General features: G+C 50.5%; 2 protein-coding genes across 4 annotated transcripts in view; one reads left to right on the forward strand and one right to left on the reverse strand.

The window, feature by feature from the left end:
• Positions 1-5,222, reverse strand: part of OLFML2A (olfactomedin like 2A) — a 271,746-nt gene extending 266,524 nt beyond the window's left edge. Inside the window, exon 1 of the mRNA XM_063936876.1 lies at positions 5,042-5,222. Within this exon, the coding sequence (XP_063792946.1) occupies positions 5,042-5,044 (3 nt within the window). The 5' untranslated portion in view covers positions 5,045-5,222. The remainder of the gene's footprint in view (positions 1-5,041) is intronic.
• The window catches only part of WDR38 (WD repeat domain 38), a 179,085-nt gene that overhangs the window by 71,132 nt on the left and 84,099 nt on the right, over positions 1-23,854 (forward strand). The gene's annotated exons all lie outside the window — the stretch shown is intronic.

Raw genomic sequence — 23,854 nt, forward strand, 5'->3', positions numbered from 1 at the left:
TTGGTGCATATGAAGATGTGAACCGGACCACTTGTTCAGGACATCCAATTGGAATGGTCTGGCATGGAACCTGACAAACTTATTGCCTCGTACGAGGCCACCATTTTCCCATACAATTTTATGCAAAGATGAATGGAAACTTGAGCAGGTCAGAGAACCATGCGAACCATCTCTTGAAGTGTTCTCACCTTGTCCTCTGAGAGGAACACTCTCTGAGCTACAGTATCCAGTATCATACCCAGAAACAGGAGTCTTTGAGACGGTTCCAGTTGAGACTTCTGTAGATTGAGGATCCACCCGTGGTGAGACAGAAGTTGGATAGTGTGATCTATATGGAGTAGCAGAAGCTCCCTGGAACTTGCTTTTATCAGGAGATCGTCCAGGTAAGGGACAATGTTGACCCCCTGGACTCTGAGCTGGAACATCATTTCCACCATCACCTACGTCAGGGGTGGGGAACCTCCGGCCCGCGGGCCGTATACAGCCCGCAAAGCCGTTTGGTCCGGCCCACCAGCTTGTGTCAGTGAGACACGCTGCCACTCAGTCCGGCGGCAGCGTGTCTCAGCTGTCAGAACAGGGAGACAGGGAGGAGAGCGCGGCTGTCGAGTGGGAGCGGCGGCGTGTAGTACTGCAAACCAGCCGCCGGTCCGTGAGCCAATCAGAGCTCGCGGACCGGCAGCCAATCAGGAGCCGCGGCTGCCGGTCCGCGAGCTCTGATTGGCTCTCGAACCGGCGGCTGGTTTGCAGTACTACACGCCGCCGCTCCCACCCGACAGCCGCGCTCTCCTCCGTGCAGCACGGAGGGGAGGGGGGAGGGCATCTGTATACCTGGCACTGTGGGGGCATCTGTATACCTGGCACTGTGGGGGGCATTTGTATACCTGGCACTGTGGGGGCATCTGTATACCTGGCACTGTGGGGGCATCTGTATACCTGGCACCGTGGGGGGCATTTGTATACCTGGCACTGTGGGGACATCTGTATACCTGGCACTGTGGGGGGCATTTGTATACCTGGCACTGTGGGGGCATCTGTATACCTGGCACTGTGGGGGCATCTGTATACCTGGCACTGTGGGGGCATATGTATACCTGGCACTGTGGGGGCATATGTATACCTGGCACTGTGGGGGGCATATGTATACCTGGCACTGTGGGGACATCTGTATACCTGGCACTGTGGGGGGCATTTGTATACCTGGCACTGTGGGGGGCATTTGTATACCTGGCACTGTGGGGGCATCTGTATAACTGGCACTGTGAGGGGCATTTGTTTACCTGGCATTGTGGGGGCATCTGTATACCTGGCACTGTGAGGGGCATTTGTATACCTGGCACTGTGAGGGGCATTTGTATACCTGGCACTGTGGGGGCATTTGTATACCTGGCACTGTGGGGGCAATTGTGGATCTGGCACCACACTATTGGGGGCATATGTGTATCACGTCCCATTTTAACTGGCCAAACCCATTTTTTGGGCACGTGCGCGCCTCCGGCGCACACACACAGTACCTCTAAGGGTCAGACCTACTGGGGGGCAGGGTCATTTTTTAAGTTGAGAATTTTTGTATGGCCCCCGAAGGATTTTATAAATATCCAAATGGCCCTCGGTAGAAAAAAGGTTCCCCACCCCTGACCTACGTGAACACCCTCAGAGCTGTAGACATGCCGAAGGGCAACGCCTGAAACTGGTAGTGATCGTTCAGTAGGACGAACTGTAGATAGGCCTGATGAGGAGGCCAAATCAGTATAGGTAGGTAGGCGTCCTTGATATCCAGGGACACAAGGAATTCTTGTTGTTCCAGGCCCGTGATCACTGCTCTCAAAGATTCCATCTAGATCAAAATCTGGAGGACCGAAAGGACTAGTCCCGGGTAGGTACGCCTAGCAGGCGGAGCCACTGAAGAGAGAAACGTGGATTTCCCAGCAGTAGCTTTGGAGAACCATGCGTCCAATTCACCTCCAAAGAGCCATTCACTCGTGAAGGAAAGAAATTCCACATTACATTTGGAATCAGCGTCTGCAATCCATTGACGCAACCATATGATTCTGCATGCAGACACAGCCATAGCAGTGGTTCTAGCATTTATATTGTCAGTCTCTTTAAGGGAGTCACAGAGGACTCTTGCCGTATCCTGAATGTGTTTCAGGAAAGTTACAGTAGTAACCAAGGTCATATCAACCCGAAAGACCCTCCTGAACCTGAGTAGCCCATGTATGAATGGCATGTGTCATCCAGCAACCAGCAATAACTGGTCTTTGAGCTACACCTGCAGCAGTGTAGATAGATTTTAGCGTGGTCTCTATTTTCCTATCCCCCTTTATCTTTACTGTAAAAGAGCCCAGGGCAGGGAGCACCGCCTTTTTAGAAAGGCGAGAGACAGAGACGTCTACTGCTGGAGATTCTTCCCAGAATTTTCTGCCTTCAGGGGCAAATGGGAAGGTATTTAAAAACCTTTTGGACACTTGATATTTTTTATCAGGATTTTTCCAGGCTAATTTAAATAAATCATCCAATTCTTTGGAATCAGGAAAGGTGACAGTCCGTTTGTCTTGTGGGAGGAAAAACGACTGCTGATTATTAGCGTCCTCCAGGGGAGCTTTAACACATCCTGTATAGCCAATATGGGGGGTTCTAAACCTTGTGTAGGGGTGGAATCCCCACTAATGGGGTCCGCATCATCCCCATCCGCCTGTACATCATCATCAGTATCTGACAGGATTGCAGGTAAAGCACGTTTTTGTGCACCTGTAGACAGCGGGGGATGGAAAGCATCAGCCTTAGCAGTAAGGTTAGCCACTGCTTGTTGCAGTTCTTGTGTTTTATTGGCATTGGCAGTGAGCTAAGATGACATATCCGACATCCTAGTTTTTATAGCCCCCAGTCAGGAAAGCTCTGGACTCTCCCCCATGTTGTTATCAGCATTTTGTGATGACTGACTACACTGCTCACATGATATGGAGCCAGATGAAATAGGGGAGAATCTGGCATTACATACACTGCATAACTTCTGTTTCACCATAATGAAGTACAGACAATATACATATACAAAACAGACTGAATACAATACAAGCCTGCCCTATTGCATGTGAGAGAAGACACAGAAGAGAGGACCCCAGCACACCAAACGCTGCACAGCCCCAGTGAGACTGTCAGCGTTTTATGTAGTACAAAAAAACTGTAAAACTGCTGTACAGATATTTGTAAACTGTGCACTAATAGTGGCTCTCTCCCTCTACACCCGGTACCAGCGTTCCTGTGACCGTTTTTAGGAGCTGTATGAGGCTGCTGCTGCTACTCGCTTATGGAGAGGAAGGCACCAAAATGCAGCTGAGCCCGCTCTAATGTAGCTCTGCCATCCCCATGGCGCCGGAGCTACTATAAGAGTTTTTTTTACTGGAAATGTCTCCACAGGCTGTGTAGCCTCACATAAATGCTTGGTACAACATACCTCCCGCCAGTGTCACGCAGGGGCACCCGCGGGTCCCCCTTAGGAGGGACCCGTACGCCTTACCCATGCATCTGCCACACAATGAACCGGGGGGCCCTCTAGCGGGGCCCCCAGTTTGTACTCACCACGACGATCACCTTCAGGCTCTGTTAGGGGTGTGCGGCAAGCTGCGGCAGCTAAGGCGCAGTACCCCGCTGAATAAACAGCCCCTCAGGGCAGTGGTCCTGCAGTGGAGAAGCGGCTCGGTACCTCATGAGGCCGGTGACCGTCCCCCCCCCCCCCCCAACTCCCATGGCGCAGGTATGCTGATGCCCAAACAGCATACCGAAACAAACGTTTTAAATTAAATTGAAGAAAAAAACTCTGGAGTTGCAGAGTGTGCATCCTCTCCTGAGGGCACTTTTTTCTAAACTGCCTGTAGGAGGCGGCATAGAGGGGAGGAGCCAGCACACCCAGTTGAAGAAATTTAAAATGCACTGGCTCCTTTGGACCCGTCAATACCCCATCGTACTAATTCTATCCCCAATATCCCTTATGGATGCTAGAGAAAATGTGTCACCACACACAACACAATTACAGAGAATATAGGTATACGGATAAGACCCTTCGTGGATCTCCTTCATTTCATCCAGATCTTTGCAGATGTGATATTTGAACTAAAAAAAATCATAAAAGTTACTTGATGCAGCATGCAACAAAAGGGACCATTTCGGTGTGGATATTGTACAGGAAATACCATGCCACACCGTCAAAACAAGTGAGGAACAAAAGAGTGTACTCACACTCCAAATGTTTCCTCAAATGGCTAAAAACAAACAAATGAATATTGTATAATACTGTATAAGATACAATCAGCTATGTAAAACTCGTTGCGTATGATAAATGGTGCTCAAGACAATTTATCAAACATGACAGGAGCCGATTGGCTGGAGCGCCAGTTATCATCACTTTTAAGTTGTCTTACATTAGTACTACAAAGTACAACGCATATGGGGAATAAATCAAGACATCTCTGACCAGCCAGATAATGAAAGTCATTTAGAGGGTAGTACAGGGTTGTGTGCCCACCTGTGACACAGGGACTCTAAATACACCTTCCCCAACATCAGGTCACTGAAATAATGATACAGTCCTGCAAAATGCAGACGCGTGACTCCTATCAGTACATGCTACCATCTTGGTCCACACACACACAATGATTATTTGCATATAACTGGGCACATGCCAGGATGGGGTGACTGCACTGACCACCTCCCACACTGCGCTCACAGCTCAGATGAAAGCAGATGCTGCTAATGCTGTAGCCTCGGGGGGAAGCTGCTCATCTGTATTCACTTTCCTGTATCCACTTCGTACCAGCACTGACAATGCCCTGCATGGGCGAGTGGGGCCACAGCCAGGGGCCCCTGCCAGTTACTCCATCTACCTACTCCTTAGTGCTTCTTACTGGCACCAGAAGGGAGCACTCACACATCGCCCCCTGCACATACTGTCACTGGCCCTACATATACCAGCAGCAGGTCAGTAGGAGCAGCATACATCGCTGCACAGGTGACACAGTGACTGCGACTATACACTATAAACACTCACCATGGAGGCGGAGCTGAGGCGAGAGAGTCGGGACTGAGCCAAGGGAAATGAGCCGGGGCTGAGGGGAACGAGGAGGCGGCAGTGATAGGAGCAGACAGCATCCGTTAGGGATTAGGTGAAAACCGGACCGGACCAAATTCCGGAATGCCGGACCGGATCAGCTCCCTGCAGCGACCTCTGCCGCTGGGGAGCTGTGAAAGCGCGTCCCCGTCCGGGGGGCGGGTCCGCGGACGGGCTGTCAGTGGGGAGGGAGAAATCCCTGCCGGCTCCCGCACGAAGCTGCTGCACTGCTAGGAGGCTGTCAGCCCTGCACAGTGGCGCTGTCTGTGCGCTGCTGTCACACAGGGGAACCGCTGTGCAGGGCTGACAGCCTCCCACCTACCCCGCTGGTACTACACTCGGGCAGAGGGATGGAGGGGGGAGAACGGACATAGCTGCTGGTGCTGCAGCTCATCTATTTCACACACTGGCTGCATAGGGAGGTTTTTTTTTTTTTTCATTTTTAGAGCAGTATAAATATATAAATAAATAAATAAATAATAATAAATGACCACTTGCCCATTGTTTTTGTTGGGAGGGTAGGGGGTGTGACCACGCCGCCTTTATAAAAAAATATAATTAAAACTAATATTTATGAGCAACGCCACATGCAGTGGTGCCAAGAGGCGGGTAATCAGGTATTAATTACCCTGTCCCAGGCTGCTGGAGGGGCCCGACAGGGGATTCTAAAACTAATATTTATGAGCAGCGCCACATGCAGTGGTGCCAAGAGGCGGGTAATCAGGTATTAATTACCCTGTCCCAGGCTGCTGGAGGGGCCCGACAGGGGAGTCCACATCCCCCTTCCCAAATATACTTACGCTTGGCGGTACTGGGCAGCGTCCTGTAGTGCACATGCGTCATGTTCCCAGATGTCACTGGGCAGATGGCGCCGTCGGCCGAAGAGGAGGGATCTGCTTCCGATTAAGCAACCTGGCCCCTTTGCATAAATTGCACACAATTAATACTTTAATTAATCATATCTTTCAGAGGTGTAGATACGCACCCAATTTAGGCCACACCGCATTACATTACTGGGGCCCAGCATGGCTTTCCACGCCCCTGTGGGGTGGGGCGCCGTTATATCCATTCCGGTTGGTAGAAATGGGTGCAGAACACCCAGACAAACTTATATGCTATTGGTGCCGAAATAGGACATCCTTAGATATCAGTACCAGGTCCCGGAATGGGGGGCAGACCATCTTAGATACCTGTTCCGGGTTCCGGAACAGGATGCATACCACCTTAAATAGCTGTTTCATGTGCCGGAATTGTGTGCAGGACACCCAGACAACCTTAGATAGCCTTTCAGGGAGCCAGAATAGGGCGCAGACCACCTTAGATACCTGTTCCGGGTGCCGGAACAGGGCTCAAACCATCTTAGACAACCGGTCCGGGTGCCGGAACAGGATGCAGACCATCTTAGATAGCGGTTTCAGGTGCCGGAATGGTGTGCAGGACACCCAGACAACCTTAGATAGCTGTTCCGGGTGCCGGAAAAGGGCGCAGACCACCTTAGCTACCTGTTCTGGGTGCCGGAACAGGGCTCAAACCATCTTAGACAACCGGTTCGGGTGCCGGAACAGGATGCAGACCATCTTAGATAGCGGTTTCAGGTGCCGGAATGGTGTGCAGGACACCCAGACAACCTTAGATAGCTGTTCCGGGTGCCGGAAAAGGGCGCAGACCACCTTAGATACCTGTTCTGGGTGCCGGAACAGGGCTCAAACCATCTTAGACAACCGGTCCGGGTGCCGGAACAGGATGCAGACCATCTTAGATAGCGGTTTCATGTGCCGGAATGGTGTACAGAACACCCAGACAACCTTAGATACCTGTTCAGGGTGCCGGAATAGGGCGCAGACCACCTTAGATACCTGTTCCAGGTGCCAAAACAGGGCTCAAACCATCTTAGACAACCGGTCCGGGTGCCGGAACAGGATGCAGACCATCTTAGATAGCGGTTTCATGTGCCGGAATGGTGTACAGAACACCCAGACAACCTTAGATAGCTGTTCAGGGTGCCGGAATAGGGCGCAGAATACCTTAGATACCTGTTCCGGGTGCCAAAACAGGGCTCAAACCATCTTAGACAACCGGTCCGGGTGCCGGAACAGTATGCAGACCATCTTAGATAGCGGTTTCAGGTGCCGGAATGGTGTACAGAACACCCAGACAACCTTAGACAGCTGTTCAGGGTGCCTTGAAAGGCCGCAGACCACCTTAGATACCTGTTCCGGGTGCCGGAACAGGGCTCAAACCATCTTAGACAACCGGTCCGGGTGCCGGAACAGTAGGCGGACCATTTTAGATAGCTGTTTCATGTGCCGGAATGGTGTGCAGGACACCAAGACAACCTTAGATAGCTGTTCAGGGTGCCGGAATAGGGCGCAGACCACCTTAGATACCTGTTCCGGGTGCCGAAACAGGGCTCAAACCATCTTAGACAACCGGTCCGGGTGCCGGAACAGGATGCAGACCATCTTAGATAGCGGTTTCAGGTGCCGGAATGGTGTGGAGGACACCCAGACAACCTTAGATAGCTGTTCCGGGTGCCGGAAAAGGGCGCAGACCACCTTAGATACCTGTTCTGGGTGCCAGAACAGGGCTCAAACCATCTTAGACAACCGGTTCGGGTGCCGGAACAGGATGCAGACCATCTTAGATAGCGGTTTCAGGTGCCGGAATGGTGTGCAGGACACCCAGACAACCTTAGATAGCTGTTCCGGGTGCCGGAAAAGGGCGCAGACCACCTTAGATACCTGTTCTGGGTGCCGGAACAGGGCTCAAACCATCTTAGACAACCGGTCCGGGTGCCGGAACAGGATGCAGACCATCTTAGATAACGGTTTCATGTGCCGGAATGGTGTACAGAACACCCAGACAACCTTAGATACCTGTTCAGGGTGCCGGAATAGGGCGCAGACCACCTTAGATACCTGTTCCGGGTGCCAAAACAGGGCTCAAACCATCTTAGACAACCGGTCCGGGTGCCGGAACAGGATGTAGACCATCTTAGATAGCGGTTTCATGTGCCAGAATGGTGTACAGAACATCCAGACAACCTTAGATACCTGTTCCGGGTGCCGGAAATTGGCGCAGACCACCTTAGATACCTGTTCTGGGTGCCAGAACAGGGCTCAAACCATCATAGACAAGTGTGTCGGGTGCCAGAACAGGATGCAGACCACATTAGATTGCTGTTTCATGTGCCGGAATGGTGTGCAGGACACCAAGACAACCTTAGATAGCTGTTCCGGTTGCCGGAATAGGGCGCAGACCACCTTAGATACCTGTTCTGGGTGCCGGAACAGGGCTCAAACCATCTTAGACAACCGGTCCGGGTGCCGGAACAGGAGGCAGACCATTTTAGATAGCTGTTTCATGTGCCGGAATGGTGTGCAGGACACCCAGACAACCTTAGATAGCTGTTCAGGGTGCCTTAAAAGGCCGCAGAACACCTTAGATACCTGTTCCGGGTGCCGGAACAGGGCTCAAACCATCTTAGACAACCGGTCCGGGTGCCGGAACAGGATGCAGACCATCTTACATAGCGGTTTCAGGTGCCGGAATGGTGTGGAGGACACCCAGACAACCTTAGATAGCTGTTCCGGGTGCCGGAAAAGGGCGCAGACCACCTTAGATACCTGTTCTGGGTGCCGGAACAGGGCTCAAACCATCTTAGACAACCGGTCCGGGTGCCGGAACAGGATGCAGACCATCTTAGATAGCGGTTTCAGGTGCCGGAATGGTGTGCAGGACACCCAGACAACCTTAGATAGCTGTTCCGGGTGCCGGAAAAGGGCGCAGACCACCTTAGATACCTGTTCCGGGTGCCGGAACAGGGCTCAAACCATCTTTGACAACCGGTCCGGGTGCCGGAACAGGATGCAGACCATCTTAGATAGCGGTTTCATGTGCCGGAATGGTGTACAGAACACCCAGACAACCTTAGATAGCTGTTCAGGGTGCCGGAATAGGGCGCAGAACACCTTAGATACCTGTTCCGGGTGCCGGAACAGGGCTCAAACCATCTTAGACAACCGGTCCGGGTGCCGGAACAGGCTGCAGACCATCTTAGATAGCGGTTTCATGTGCCGGAATGGTGTACAGAACACCCAGACAACCTTAGATACCTGTTCCAGGTGCCGGAAAAGGGCGCAGACCACCTTAGATACCTGTTCCGGGTGCCGAAACAGGGCTCAAACCATCTTAGACAACCGGTCCGGGTGCCGGAACAGTAGGCGGACCATTTTAGATAGCTGTTTCATGTGCCGGAATGGTGTGCAGGACACCCAGACAACCTTAGATAGCTGTTCCGGGTGCCGGAAAAGGGCGCAGACCACCTTAGATACCTGTTCTGGGTGCCGGAACAGGGCTCAAACCATCTTAGACAACCGGTCCGGGTGCCGGAACAGGACGCAGACCATCTTAGATAGCGGTTTCATGTGCCGGAATGGTGTGCAGGACACCCAGACAACCTTAGATAGCTGTTCCGGGTGCCGGAAAAGGGCGCAGACCACCTTAGATACCTGTTCTGGGTGCCGGAACAGGGCTCAAACCATCTTAGACAACCGGTCCGGGTGCCGGAACAGGATGCAGACCATCTTAGATAACGGTTTCATGTGACGGAATGGTGTACAGAACACCCAGACAACCTTAGATACCTGTTCAGGGTGCCGGAATAGGGCGCAGACCACCTTAGATACCTGTTCCGGGTGCCAAAACAGGGCTCAAACCATCTTAGACAACCGGTCCGGGTGCCGGAACAGGATGCAGACCATCTTAGATAGCGGTTTCATGTGCCAGAATGGTGTACAGAACACCCAGACAACCTTAGATACCTGTTCCGGGTGCCGGAAATGGGCGCAGACCACCTTAGATACCTGTTCCGGGTGCCGAAACAGGGCTCAAACCATCTTAGACAACCGGTCCGGGTGCCGGAACAGTAGGCGGACCATTTTAGATAGCTGTTTCATGTGCCGGAATGGTGTGCAGGACACCAAGACAACCTTAGATAGCTGTTCCGGTTGCCGGAATAGGGCGCAGACCACCTTAGATACCTGTTCTGGGTGCCGGAACAGGGCTCAAACCATCTTAGACAACCGGTCCGGGTGCCGGAACAGGAGGCAGACCATTTTAGATAGCTGTTTCATGTGCCGGAATGGTGTGCAGGACACCCAGACAACCTTAGATAGCTGTTCAGGGTGACTTAAAAGGCCGCAGAACACCTTAGATACCTGTTCCGGGTGCCGGAACAGGGCTCAAACCATCTTAGACAACCGGTCCGGGTGCCGGAACAGGATGCAGACCATCTTACATAGCGGTTTCAGGTGCCGGAATGGTGTGGAGGACACCCAGACAACCTTAGATAGCTGTTCCGGGTGCCGGAAAAGGGCGCAGACCACCTTAGATACCTGTTCTGGGTGCCGGAACAGGGCTCAAACCATCTTAGACAACCGGTCCGGGTGCCGGAACAGGATGCAGACCATCTTAGATAGCGGTTTCAGGTGCCGGAATGGTGTGCAGGACACCCAGACAACCTTAGATAGCTGTTCCGGGTGCCGGAAAAGGGCGCAGACCACCTTAGATACCTGTTCTGGGTGCCGGAACAGGGCTCAAACCATCTTAGACAACTGGTCCGGGTGCCGGAACAGGATGCAGACCATCTTAGATAGCGGTTTCATGTGCCGGAATGGTGTACAGAACACCCAGACAACCTTAGATAGCTGTTCAGGGTGCCGGAATAGGGCGCAGAACACCTTAGATACCTGTTCCGGGTGCCGGAACAGGGCTCAAACCATCTTAGACAACCGGTCCGGGTGCCGGAATAGGATGCAGACCATCTTAGATAGCGGTTTCATGTGCCGGAATGGTGTGCAGGACACCCAGACAACCTTAGATAGCTGTTCCGGGTGCCGGAAAAGGGCGCAGACCACCTTAGATACCTGTTCTGGGTGCCGGAACAGGGCTCAAACCATCTTAGACAACCGGTCCGGGTGCCGGAACAGGATGCAGACCATCTTAGATAACGGTTTCATGTGCCGGAATGGTGTACAGAACACCCAGACAACCTTAGATACCTGTTCAGGGTGCCGGAATAGGGCGCAGACCACCTTAGATACCTGTTCCGGGTGCCAAAACAGGGCTCAAACCATCTTAGACAACCGGTCCGGGTGCCGGAACAGGATGCAGACCATCTTAGATAGCGGTTTCATGTGCCAGAATGGTGTACAGAACACCCAGACAACCTTAGATACCTGTTCCGGGTGCCGGAAATGGGCGCAGACCACCTTAGATACCTGTTCCGGGTGCCGAAACAGGGCTCAAACCATCTTAGACAACCGGTCCGGGTGCCGGAACAGTAGGCGGACCATTTTAGATAGCTGTTTCATGTGCCGGAATGGTGTGCAGGACACCAAGACAACCTTAGATAGCTGTTCCGGTTGCCGGAATAGGGCGCAGACCACCTTAGATACCTGTTCTGGGTGCCGGAACAGGGCTCAAACCATCTTAGACAACCGGTCCGGGTGCCGGAACAGGATGCAGACCATCTTACATAGCGGTTTCAGGTGCCGGAATGGTGTGGAGGACACCCAGACAACCTTAGATAGCTGTTCCGGGTGCCGGAAAAGGGCGCAGACCACCTTAGATACCTGTTCCGGGTGCCGGAACAGGGCTCAAACCATCTTAGACAACCGGTCCGGGTGCCGGAACAGGATGCAGACCATCTTAGATAGCGATTTCAGGTGCCGGAATGGTGTGCAGGACACCCAGACAACCTTAGATAGCTGTTCCGGGTGCCGGAAAAGGGCGCAGACCACCTTAGATACCTGTTCTGGGTGCCGGAACAGGGCTCAAACCATCTTAGACAACCGGTCCGGGTGCCGGAACAGGAGGCAGACCATTTTAGATAGCTGTTTCATGTGCCGGAATGGTGTGCAGGACACCCAGACAACCTTAGATAGCTGTTCAGGGTGCCTTAAAAGGCCGCAGAACACCTTAGATACCTGTTCCGGGTGCCGGAACAGGGCTCAAACCATCTTAGACAACCGGTCCGGGTGCCGGAACAGGATGCAGACCATCTTACATAGCGGTTTCAGGTGCCGGAATGGTGTGGAGGACACCCAGACAACCTTAGATAGCTGTTCCGGGTGCCGGAAAAGGGCGCAGACCACCTTAGATACCTGTTCTGGGTGCCGGAACAGGGCTCAAACCATCTTAGACAACCGGTCCGGGTGCCGGAACAGGATGCAGACCATCTTAGATAGCGATTTCAGGTGCCGGAATGGTGTGCAGGACACCCAGACAACCTTAGATAGCTGTTCCGGGTGCCGGAAAAGGGCGCAGACCACCTTAGATACCTGTTCTGGGTGCCGGAACAGGGCTCAAACCATCTTAGACAACCGGTCCGGGTGCCGGAACAGGATGCAGACCATCTTAGATAACGGTTTCATGTGCCGGAATGGTGTACAGAACACCCAGACAACCTTAGATACCTGTTCAGGGTGCTGGAATAGGGCGCAGACCACCTTAGATACCTGTTCCGGGTGCCAAAACAGGGCTCAAACCATCTTAGACAACCGGTCCGGGTGCCGGAACAGGATGCAGACCATCTTAGATAACGGTTTCATGTGCCGGAATGGTGTGCAGGGCACCCAGACAACCTTAGATAGCTGTTCAGGGTGCCAGAATAGGGGGCAGACCACCATAGATACCTGTTCTGGGTGCCAGAACAGGGCTCAAACCATCATAGACAAGTGTGTCGGGTGCCAGAACAGGATGCAGACCACATTAGATTGCTGTTTCATGTGCCGAAATGGTGTGCAGAACACCCAGACACCCTTAGATAGCCATTCCGGGTACCGGAATAGGGTGCAGGCAACCTTAGATAGCTGTTCCGGGTGCCGGAATAGGATGTAGACCACCTTAGATACCCATTCTGGGTTCCGAAACGGGCAGCAGACCACCTTGGATACCCATTCTGGGTACCGTGCTAGTGTGCAGAACACAGAGACATAGCGCGGTTGACAAATTGGCAGCCAGGTGGAAGCAGCTGCTCTGGAGGCTGAAGTAAGTATAACACACACAGACACACACACACACACACACACACACACACACACACACACAAACCAGGGCTGTCTTAACAGCAGTGTAGGCCCCTGGGCACAGCAATGCACTGGGGCCCCTACCCATCCTCTAGTGGAAGGGGTGCTATCAGCGGCAGCTTTGGTGTCCCGTGGGTGGTAGGGGGTGTTTCAGGACGGATCGCAATACGCAATCCAAACGCAAAAATTACTAAAAGGATGCGGTGCATGCACAGGGCCTGTCCTGCGCCCGCATTTTCTGTGTGCGCCCGCAGAAAATGCAAATGAGGTGTTCGTGGGGCAGGGTGCGGCAACGCTCCTTTTCCAAGGCAGAGACTTAGCTTTGCGGGGGCGTGGCTTGGAATTGGGGGGCATGCCAGCATGAATGGGGTAGACATGACAGGGGCATGATCGGGGCGGCTGTGTGACGTTACACCCAGCCACCGCAATCAAAAAGATGGAGGCAGGCCCCCTGCGGTGTGATCGCAATTTCTGCTTGGAAAAGGGGGGTGGTGGAACCTGAACCAGGCCCTATATTCCACTCTGCATGTAGGACCTGGAGCAGTAATTTCTGCTGGGAGGGCAGCTTGCTTGACTGCAGATATCTCAAGTTCCTGGAAATAGATTTTTTTTTAGCTTTGAATGAGATTTTAAAAAGTAGCTGTCCCCCCCCCCCCCCTTCCTCCTTCAGGAGGTGCTGGGGACCTGGGGATCAGAGTTCAGGAGCCAGAGCAATCCACCAACGAAAATATACAAATGTATTATAATATATATAAGGCATGTGGAGCTGGAGCCTGCTGCTGGAAGGCTGATATCTCTGGATCTGGGTATGGTAGAGACAAGCTGCCAGAGTCAACCAAAAGGGGAGAATCCCATCTTTTGGGGTACACTGTCAGAAAAACTCAAAGTCAAACAGAACCTGAGATATCTGGCTAGGAGAATCAATTAATAAGCTTGGATGGAGACCACTGCTTTGAAGTCAGATATCTCAGTTTCCCCAGGGCCAATTTTAAAAATCTGTTACCCCCTGGAAAGAGGGGACCATCAGCTATCAGCCTAGCTCCCTTATACACCTGGTGCAATGTGCAAAAGGAAAGGGGGCTCTATCTGGTGCAATGTGTAAAAGGGGGCTCTACCTGGTGCAATGTGTAACAGTAATGGGGGCTCTTCCTGGCGCAGTGTGTAAAAGGGAGCTGTACTTGGTGCAGTGTGTAAGAGGGGCTCTACCTGGCAATGTATAAGGGGACTGTAACATAGTAACATAGTTAATGAGGTTGAAAAGATGCCCATCGGCTTCAACCTGTATTCTGTATTAAGCCGAGTTCATTATAATGTCCCTGCTGAAGTAATGTTTTATGTCTAGTTAACAACTATAAATCATGTTAATCCCAGATTATCAAAGTTGATATTTTAAATTCTATAACCTTGGATATCTTTTTCAGTCAGAAATTTATCCAATCCATTTTCTCTGACGTCCTAGTGGATGCTGGGACTCCGTCAGGACCATGGGGAATAGCGGCTCCGCAGGAGACAGGGCACAAAATTTAAAAGTTTGACCACTAGGTGGTGTGTACTGGCTCCTCCCCCTATGACCCTCCTCCAAGCCTCAGTTAGGTTTTTGTGCCCGTCCGAGCAGGGTGCAATCTAGGTGGCTCTCCTAAAGAGCTGCTTAGAAAAAGTTTGTTAGGTTTTTTATTTTCAGTGAGTCCTGCTGGCAACAGGCTCACTGCAACGAGGGACTTAGGGGAGAAGAAGTGAACTCACCTGCGTGCAGGATGGATTTGCTTCTTAGGCTACTGGACACTAGCTCCAGAGGGACGATCACAGGTACAGCCTGGATGGGTCACCGGAGCCGCGCCGCCGACCCCCTTGCAGATGCCGAATAGAGAAGAGGTCCAGAAACCGGCGGCAGAAGACGTCTCAGTCTTCATGAGGTAGCGCACAGCACTGCAGCTGTGCGCCATTGCTCTCCGCACACTTCACACCAGCGGTCACTGAGGGTGCAGGGCGCTGGGGGGGGCGCCCTGGGCAGCAATGTAATATACCTATTCTGGCTAAAATATATCACATATAGCCCCTGGGGCTATATGGATGTATTTAACCCCTGCCAGGTTCCAAAAAAAACGGGAGAAGAAGCCCGCCGAAAAGGGGGCGGGGCCTATTCTCCTCAGCACACAGCGCCATTTTCCTGCCCAGCTCCGCTGCGAGGAAGGCTCCCAGGACTCTCCCCTGCACTGCACTACAGAAACAGGGTAAAAACAGAGAGGGGGGGCACTTATTGGCGATATTTATAATATTTGAGCTGCTATAAAGGGAACACACTTATTAAGGTTGTCCCTATATATATTTATAGCGCTTGGGTGTGTGCTGGCAAACTCTCCCTCTGTCTCCCCAAAGGGCTAGTGGGGTCCTGTCTTCTATCAGAGCATTCCCTGTGTGTCTGCTGTGTGTCGGTACGTGTGTGTCGACATGTATGAGGACGATGTTGGCGTGGAGGCGGAGCAATTGCCTGTAATGGTGATGTCACCCCCTAGGGAGTCGACACCAGAATGGATGGCTTTGTTTATGGAATTACGGGATAGTGTCAGCACGCTACAAAAGTCGGTTGACGACATGAGACAGCCGGCAAACCAGTTAGTACCTGTCCAGGCGTCTCAGACACCGTCAGGGGCTGTAAAACGCCCTTTACCTCAGTCGGTCGACACAGACCCAGACACTGACACTGAATCCAGTGTCGACGGTGAAGAAACAAACGTATTTTCCAGTAGAGCCACACGTTATATGATCACGGCAATGAAGGAGGCTTTGCATATCTCTGATACTGCAAGTACCACAAAAAGGGGTATTATGTGGGGTCTGAAAAAACTACCTGTAGTTTTTCCTGAATCAGAGGAATTGAATGACGTGTGTGATGAAGCGTGGGTTACCCCTGATAGAAAACTGCTAATTTCAAAGAAGTTATTGGCATTATACCCTTTCCCGCCAGAGGTTAGGGCGCGCTGGGAAACACCCCCTAGGGTGGACAAGGCGCTCACACGTTTATCCAAACAAGTGGCGTTACCGTCTCCTGATACGGCCGCCCTCAAGGATCCAGCTGATAGGAGGCTGGAAAATACTCTAAAAAGTATATACACACATACTGGTGTTATACTGCGACCAGCAATCGCCTCAGCCTGGATGTGCAGTGCTGGGGTGGCTTGGTCGGATTCCCTGACTGAAAATATTGATACCCTGGATAGGGACAGTATTTTATTGACCATAGAGCAATTAAAGGATGCGTTCCTTTATATGCGAGATGCACAGAGAGATATCTGCACTCTGGCATCAAGAGTAAGTGCGATGTCCATATCTGCCAGAAGAAGTCTATGGACACGACAGTGGTCAGGCGATGCGGATTCCAAACGGCATATGGAAGTATTGCCGTATAAAGGAGAGGAATTATTTGGGGTCGGTCTATCGGATTTGGTAGCCACGGCAACAGCCGGGAAGTCCACCTTTTTACCTCAAGTCCCCTCCCAACAGAAAAAGCTGCAGTCTTTTCAGCCGCAGTCCTTTCGTTCCTATAAGAACAAGCGAGCAAAAGGACATTCATATTTGCCCTGAGGCAAAGGAAAGGGTAAGAGACTGCACCAAGCAGCCCCTTCCCAGGAGCAGAAGTCCTCCCCGGCTTCTGCAAAGGCCTCAGCATGACGCTGGGACCTTACAAGCGGACTCAGGGGCGGTGGGGGGTCGCCTCAAGAATTTCAGCGCACAGTGGGCTCACTCGCAGGTGGACCCCTGGATCCTGCAGGTAGTATCTCAGGGTTACAGGTTGGAATTCGAGAAGTCTCCCCCTCGCCGGTTCCTAAAGTCTGCTTTGCCAACGTCTCCCTCCGACAGGGCGACGGTATTGGAAGCCATTCACAAGCTGTATTCTCAGCAGGTGATAGTCAAGGTACCCCTTCTACAACAGGGAAAGGGGTATTACTCCACGCTATTTGTGGTACCGAAGCCGGACGGCTCGGTAAGACCTATTCTAAATCTGAAATCTCTGAACCTGTACATACAAAAATTCAAGTTCAAGATGGAGTCACTCAGAGCAGTGATAGCGAATCTGGAAGAGGGGGATTTTATGGTGTCCTTGGACATCAAGGATGCTTACCTTCATGTCCCAATTTGCCCTTCACACCAAGGGTACCTCAGGTTCGTGGTACAAAACTGTCATTATCAGTTTCAGACGCTGCCGTTTGGATTGTCCACGGCACCCAGGGTCTTTACCAAGGTAATGGCCGAAATGATGATTCTTCTTCGAAGAGAAGGCGTATTAATTATCCCTTACTTGGACGATCTCCTGATAAGGGCAAGATCCAGAGAACAGCTGGAGGTCGGAGTAGCACTAACTCAAGTAGTGCTCCAACAGCACGGGTGGATTCTGAATTTTCCAAAATCCCAACTGATCCCGACGACACGTCTGCTGTTCCTAGGGATGATTCTGGACACTGTTCAGAAAAAGGTATTTCTTCAGGAGGAGAAAGCCAGGGAGTTATCCGAACTAGTCAGGAACCTCCTAAAACCAGGGACAGTGTCTGTGCATCAATGCACAAGAGTCCTGGGAAAAATGGTGGCTTCTTACGAAGCGATTCCATTCGGCAGATTCCATACACGAATTTTTCAGTGGGATCTGCTAGACAAATGGTCCGGATCGCATCTGCAGATGCATCAGCGGATAAAATTGTCGACAAGGACAAGGGTCTCTCTGCTATGGTGGTTGCAGAGTACTCATCTGTTAGAGGGCCGCAGATTCGGCATACAGAACTGGGTCCTAGTGACCACGGATGCCAGCCTGAGAGGCTGGGGAGCGGTCACACGAGGAAGAAACTTCCAGGGCGTGTGGTCAAGCCTGGAAACGTCTCTTCACATAAATATACTGGAGCTAAGAGCAATCTACAATGCTCTAAGCCTGGCAAAACCTCTGCTTCAGGGTCAGCCGGTGTTGATCCAGTCGGACAACATCACGGCAGTCGCCCACGTAAACAGACAGGGCGGCACAAGAAGCAGGAGGGCAATGGCAGAAGCTACAAGGATTCTTCGCTGGGCGGAAAATCATGTGATAGCACTGTCAGCAGTGTTCATTCCGGGAGTGGACAACTGGGAAGCAGACTTCCTCAGCAGACACGATCTTCACCCGGGAGAGTGGGGACTTCATCCAGAAGTCTTCCACATGATTGTGGTCCATTGGGAAAGACCAATGGTGGACATGATGGCGTCCCGCCTCAACAAAAAACTGGACAGGTATTGCGCCAGGTCAAGAGACCCTCAGGCAATAGCTGTGGACGCTCTGGTAACACCATGGGTGTACCAGTCAGTGTATGTGTTCCCTCCTCTGCCTCTCATACCCAAGGTACTGAGAATTATACGGCAAAGGGGAGTAAGAACGATACTCGTGGCTCCGGACTGGCCAAGAAGGACTTGGTACCCGGAACTTCAGGAGATGCTCACGGAAGATCCGTGGCCTCTACCTCTAAGAAGGGACCTGCTTCAGCAGGGACCGTGTCTATTCCAAGACTTACCGCGGCTGCGTTTGACGGCATGGTGGTTGAATGCCGGATCCTAAGGGAAAAAGGCATTCCGGAAGAGGTCATCCCTACCCTGGTCAAAGCCAGGAAGGAGTTGACTGCACAACATTATCACCGCATTTGGAGAAAATATGTTGCATGGTGTGAGGCCAGGAAGGCCCCGACAGAGGAATTTCAACTGGGTCGATTCCTACATTTCCTGCAAACAGGATTATCTATGGGCCTCAAATTAGGGTCCATTAAGGTTCAAATTTCGGCCCTGTCGATATTCTTCCAGAAAGAATTGGCTTCAGTTCCTGAAGTTCAGACTTTTGTAAAAGGAGTACTACATATACAGCCCCCGGTTGTGCCCCCAGTGGCACCGTGGGATCTCAATGTAGTTTTGGATTTTCTCAAATCCCATTGGTTTGAGCCACTCAAATCGGTAGATTTGAAATATCTTACATGGAAAGTAACCATGCTACTGGCTCTGGCTTCAGCCAGGAGAGTGTCAGAATTGGCAGCTTTATCATATAAAAGCCCATATCTGATTTTCCATTCGGACAGGGCAGAATTGAGGACGCGTCCTCATTTTCTGCCTAAGGTGGTATCAGCGTTTCACCTGAACCAGCCTATTGTGGTGCCTGCGGCTACTAGCGATTTGGAGGATTCCAAGTTGCTGGACGTTGTCAGAGCATTGAAAATATATATTTCAAGGACGGCTGGAGTCAGAAAATCTGACTCTCTGTTTATACTATATGCACCCAACAAGCTGGGTGCTCCTGCTTCTAAGCAGACGATTGCTCGTTGGATTTGTAGCACAATTCAACTGGCACATTCTGTGGCAGGCTTGCCACAGCCTAAATCTGTCAAGGCCCACTCCACAAGGAAGGTGGGCTCATCTTGGGCGGCTGCCCGAGGGGTCTCGGCATTACAACTCTGCCGAGCAGCTACGTGGTCAGGGGAGAACACGTTTGTAAAATTCTACAAATTTGATACCCTGGCTAAGGAGGACCTGGAGTTCTCTCATTCGGTGCTGCAGAGTCATCCGCACTCTCCCGCCCGTTTGGGAGCTTTGGTATAATCCCCATGGTCCTGACGGAGTCCCAGCATCCACTAGGACGTCAGAGAAAATAAGATTTTACTTACCGATAAATCTATTTCTCGTAGTCCGTAGTGGATGCTGGGCGCCCATCCCAAGTGCGGATTGTCTGCAATACTTGTACATAGTTATTGTTACAAAAAAATCGGGTTGTTTATTGTTGTGAGCCATCTTTTCAGAGGCTCCTACGTTATCATACTGTTAACTGGGTTCAGATCACAAGTTGTACGGTGTGATTGGTGTGGCTGGTTTGAGTCTTACCCGGGATTCAAAATCCTTCCTTATTGTGTACGCTCGTCCGGGCACAGCATCCTAACTGAGGCTTGGAGGAGGGTCATAGGGGGAGGAGCCAGTACACACCACCTAGTGGTCAAACTTTTAAATTTTGTGCCCTGTCTCCTGCGGAGCCGCTATTCCCCATGGTCCTGACGGAGTCCCAGCATCCACTACGGACTACGAGAAATAGATTTATCGGTAAGTAAAATCTTATTTTTAACTGCATTTACAGATTCCGCCATTACCACCTTCCCTGGCAGGGAATTCCAAATCCTTATTGCCCTAACAGTGAAGAACCCTTTCCTCCGCTGCGTACGGAATTTTCTCTCCTCTATCCTCAGCGAGTGACCTCGTGTCCTATACAAAGTTTTTTTTTTAATAAGCAATTCCTCTGATAACTCTTTGTAATTTCCCTTTACATATTTGAAGATATTAATAATGTCTCCTCTTAGATGCCTCTTTTCCAGTGTATACATATTCAACCTAGTAAGCCTTTCCTCGTAATCCAGTCCCTCTAGCCTTTTAATCAATTTAGTAGCACGCCTTTAAACCCTTTCGAGTTCACAGATATCTTTTTTATAATGTGGTGCCCAAAACTGAACACAATATTCCAGGTGCGGACGTACCAATGATTTGTACAGCGGCAGGATTACATCCTCGTCCCTTGTCTCAATGCCCCGTTTTATGCACGCTAGCACCTTACTTGCCTTCTTTGCTGCACTTTGACATTGTATACGGTTATTAAGCCTATTTCTCTTACGTCCTAGAGCAGGCCTGGCTAACCTGTGGCTCTCCAGATGTTGTGAAACTAAACATCCCAGCATAACCTGCCACAGTTTTAGCATTCCCTAATAGCAAAACTTTGGCAAGGCATGATGGGACTTGTAGTTTTACAACAGCTGGAGAGCCACAGGTTGGCCAGGCCTGTCCTAGAGGATGCTGGGGTTCCATTTAGTACCATGGGGTATAGACGGGTCCTTTGGGAGCCACTGGCACTTTAAGAGTTTAATAGTGTGGGCTGGCCCCTCCCTCTATGCCCCTCCTACCAGACTCCGTATAGAAACTGTGCCCGAGGAGACGGACAACTTCGAGAGAAGGAATTACACAGATAGTTGCGAGATTCACAGCAGCTCACACATACAAGGCAAACCAAGCTAACCAACTTAAAAACTCAAAAAAAAAAAAAAAAAAAACAATAGGAAGCGCTGTCACCAAAAGTATCAAATTTAATAAAAGTTGTTTTTACATTATTCACAATAACACACACAATATTATAAAACCAACTCTCCTGGGAGTTTTAAACCATTCTGCTGACTCAGTGCTACAGATACAATGTTACTTTAGATTTTATACAGTAACTTTTTAGTGTCCACGCTAGGAGGCTCTCTTTGATACACTGTATCAATATCACCCTAGCAAAGTCTCTTAAATTCCGGGCCACACAGTCAGGCGAGCTGTGACAAGAGTAGCATGCTTTAATTCATTGTATAACTGAACAGAACACTGTGGCATAATTGATCACAAATCATCTAAAATGTGCATCCTACAATTGTTATAAAAATCAAGGGCATTAGTGAGCTCATTCATTTAATTAGCCCACGCGTGGAGCCTGCATATTTTAGAGACTTCTCTGAGGATCTTACTAAAGATCAATTCAATATTGATACAGTGTATCAAAGAGAGCCTCCTAGCGTGGACACTAAAAAGTTACTGTATAAAATCAAAAGTAACATTGTATCTGTAGCATTGAGTCAGTAGAATGGTTTAAAACTACCAGGAGAGTTGGTTTTATAATATTGTGTGAGTTATTATGAATAATGTAAAAACAACTTTTATTAAATTTGATACTTTTGGTGACAGCGCTTCCTATTGTTTTTTTGTTTGTATATCCATTTTTATTTGAGGTTCAGCACCCCAAATTGTGAAGCTGCAGTCACTATTAAAGTGTTTTTATAGGTGTCTAACAGTCAGTATACTAGCGCCCACTGTCTATATTGGAGCTTGAAAACTCAGCAACATCTGAACAACATTACTTAACCAAGTAACAACACAGTACTTAACCAAGAACAAAACAGTACTGAAACAAATAGCTACTGCAGGATAACGAAGCACTGGGCGGGCGCCCAGCATTCTCTACGGACTACGAGAAAAGGATTTACCAGTAGGCGATTAAAATCCTATTTTCTTTTACGTCCTAGAGGATGCTGGGGTCCACATTAGTACCATGGGGATGTACCAAAGCTCACAGAACGGGAGGGAGAGCACGGAGGCTCCTGCAGAACAGATTGACCAAACTGTAGGTCCTCAGATGCCAAAGTATCGAACTTGTAGAACTTAGCAAACGTGTTCGACCCTGACCAAGTAGCCACTTGGCAAAGTTGAAAAGCCGAGACACCCCAGGCAGCCACCCAGGGAGAACCCACCTTACGAGTAGAGTGTGCCTGAAAGGATTTTGGATACTGCAATCCTGCCGAAGAATATGCATGCTGGATAGTGAACCTGATCCAGCGAGAGATCGTCTGCTTAGAAGCAGGACACACAATTTTCTTGGGATCATACAGGACAAACAGAGAGTCCGACTTTCTGTGACGAGCAGTCCTCTTCACATAGATCTTCAGAGCCCTTACAACATCTAATGACTTTGATGGATTTGAGGAGCCAGTAGCAACTGGCACCACAATAGGTTGGTTGATATGAAAATCTGACACAACTTTTGGAAGGAACTGCTGATGTGTCATGAGTTCAGCTCTATATTCATGGAAGATTAAGTAGGGTCTTTTACAAGACAAAGCCCCCAATTCCGACACACGCCTAGCTGACATTAAGGCCAACAGGGTGACAACCTTCCATGTGAGAAACTTGACCTCAACCTCCTTTAAAGGTTTGAACCAATCCAGGAACTGCAACACCACGTTAAGATCCCAGGGTGCCGTAGGAGGCACAAAGGGAGGCTGGATGTGCAGAACCCCTTTCAAGAATGTCTGAATCTCACGGAGGGAAGCCAGTTGTTTCTGGAAGAAAACGGATAAGGCCGAAATCTGGACTTTTATGGATCCCAAACGCAGACCCATATCCACCCCTGCTTGCAGGAAGAGGAGAAACTGTCCAAGTTGAAACTCCACCATAGGAAACTTCTTGAATTCACACCAAGACACGTACTTTTTCCAAAGTCGATGGTAATGTTTAGACGTTACTCCATTCCTAGCCTGTATCAGGGTAGGAATAACATTGTTCGGAATACCCCTCCATGCCATCAAACATAGTCGTTGTAAGTGTTGATAAGCGAACGTCCCCTGTTGAAGAAGGTCCTCGTGAAGAGGAAGACGTCTCGGATCTTCCAGTAGTAATTCCAGAAGATCCGCGTACCAAGCCCTTCTTAGCCAGTCCGGAGCAATGAGGATCACCTGAACTCTTGTTCTTTTTATTAGTTTGAGAATCCTTGGGATGAGTGGAAGTGGAGGGAACACATACACCGACTGGAACACCCACAGAGTTACCAGAACATCCACCGCCACTGCTTGTGGGTCGCGTGACCTGTAACAGTACCTCCAAAGCTTCTTGTTGAGGCGAGAGGCCATCATGTATACTTGAGGTACGCCCCATTGGCTTGTTACCTCTGCGAACACCTCTGGGTGGATTCCCCATTCTCCTGAATGGAGATCGCGTCTGCTGAGGAAGTCTGCCTCCCAGTTGTCCACTCCTGGAATGAAGATCGCCGACAACGCCACCGCGTGTCTTTCTGCCCAGATGAGGATTTTTGTTATCTCTAACA

Source organism: Pseudophryne corroboree, chromosome 8 (genome assembly GCF_028390025.1).
Source record: "Pseudophryne corroboree isolate aPseCor3 chromosome 8, aPseCor3.hap2, whole genome shotgun sequence".
In the NCBI taxonomy this organism is placed as follows: domain Eukaryota; kingdom Metazoa; phylum Chordata; class Amphibia; order Anura; family Myobatrachidae; genus Pseudophryne; species Pseudophryne corroboree.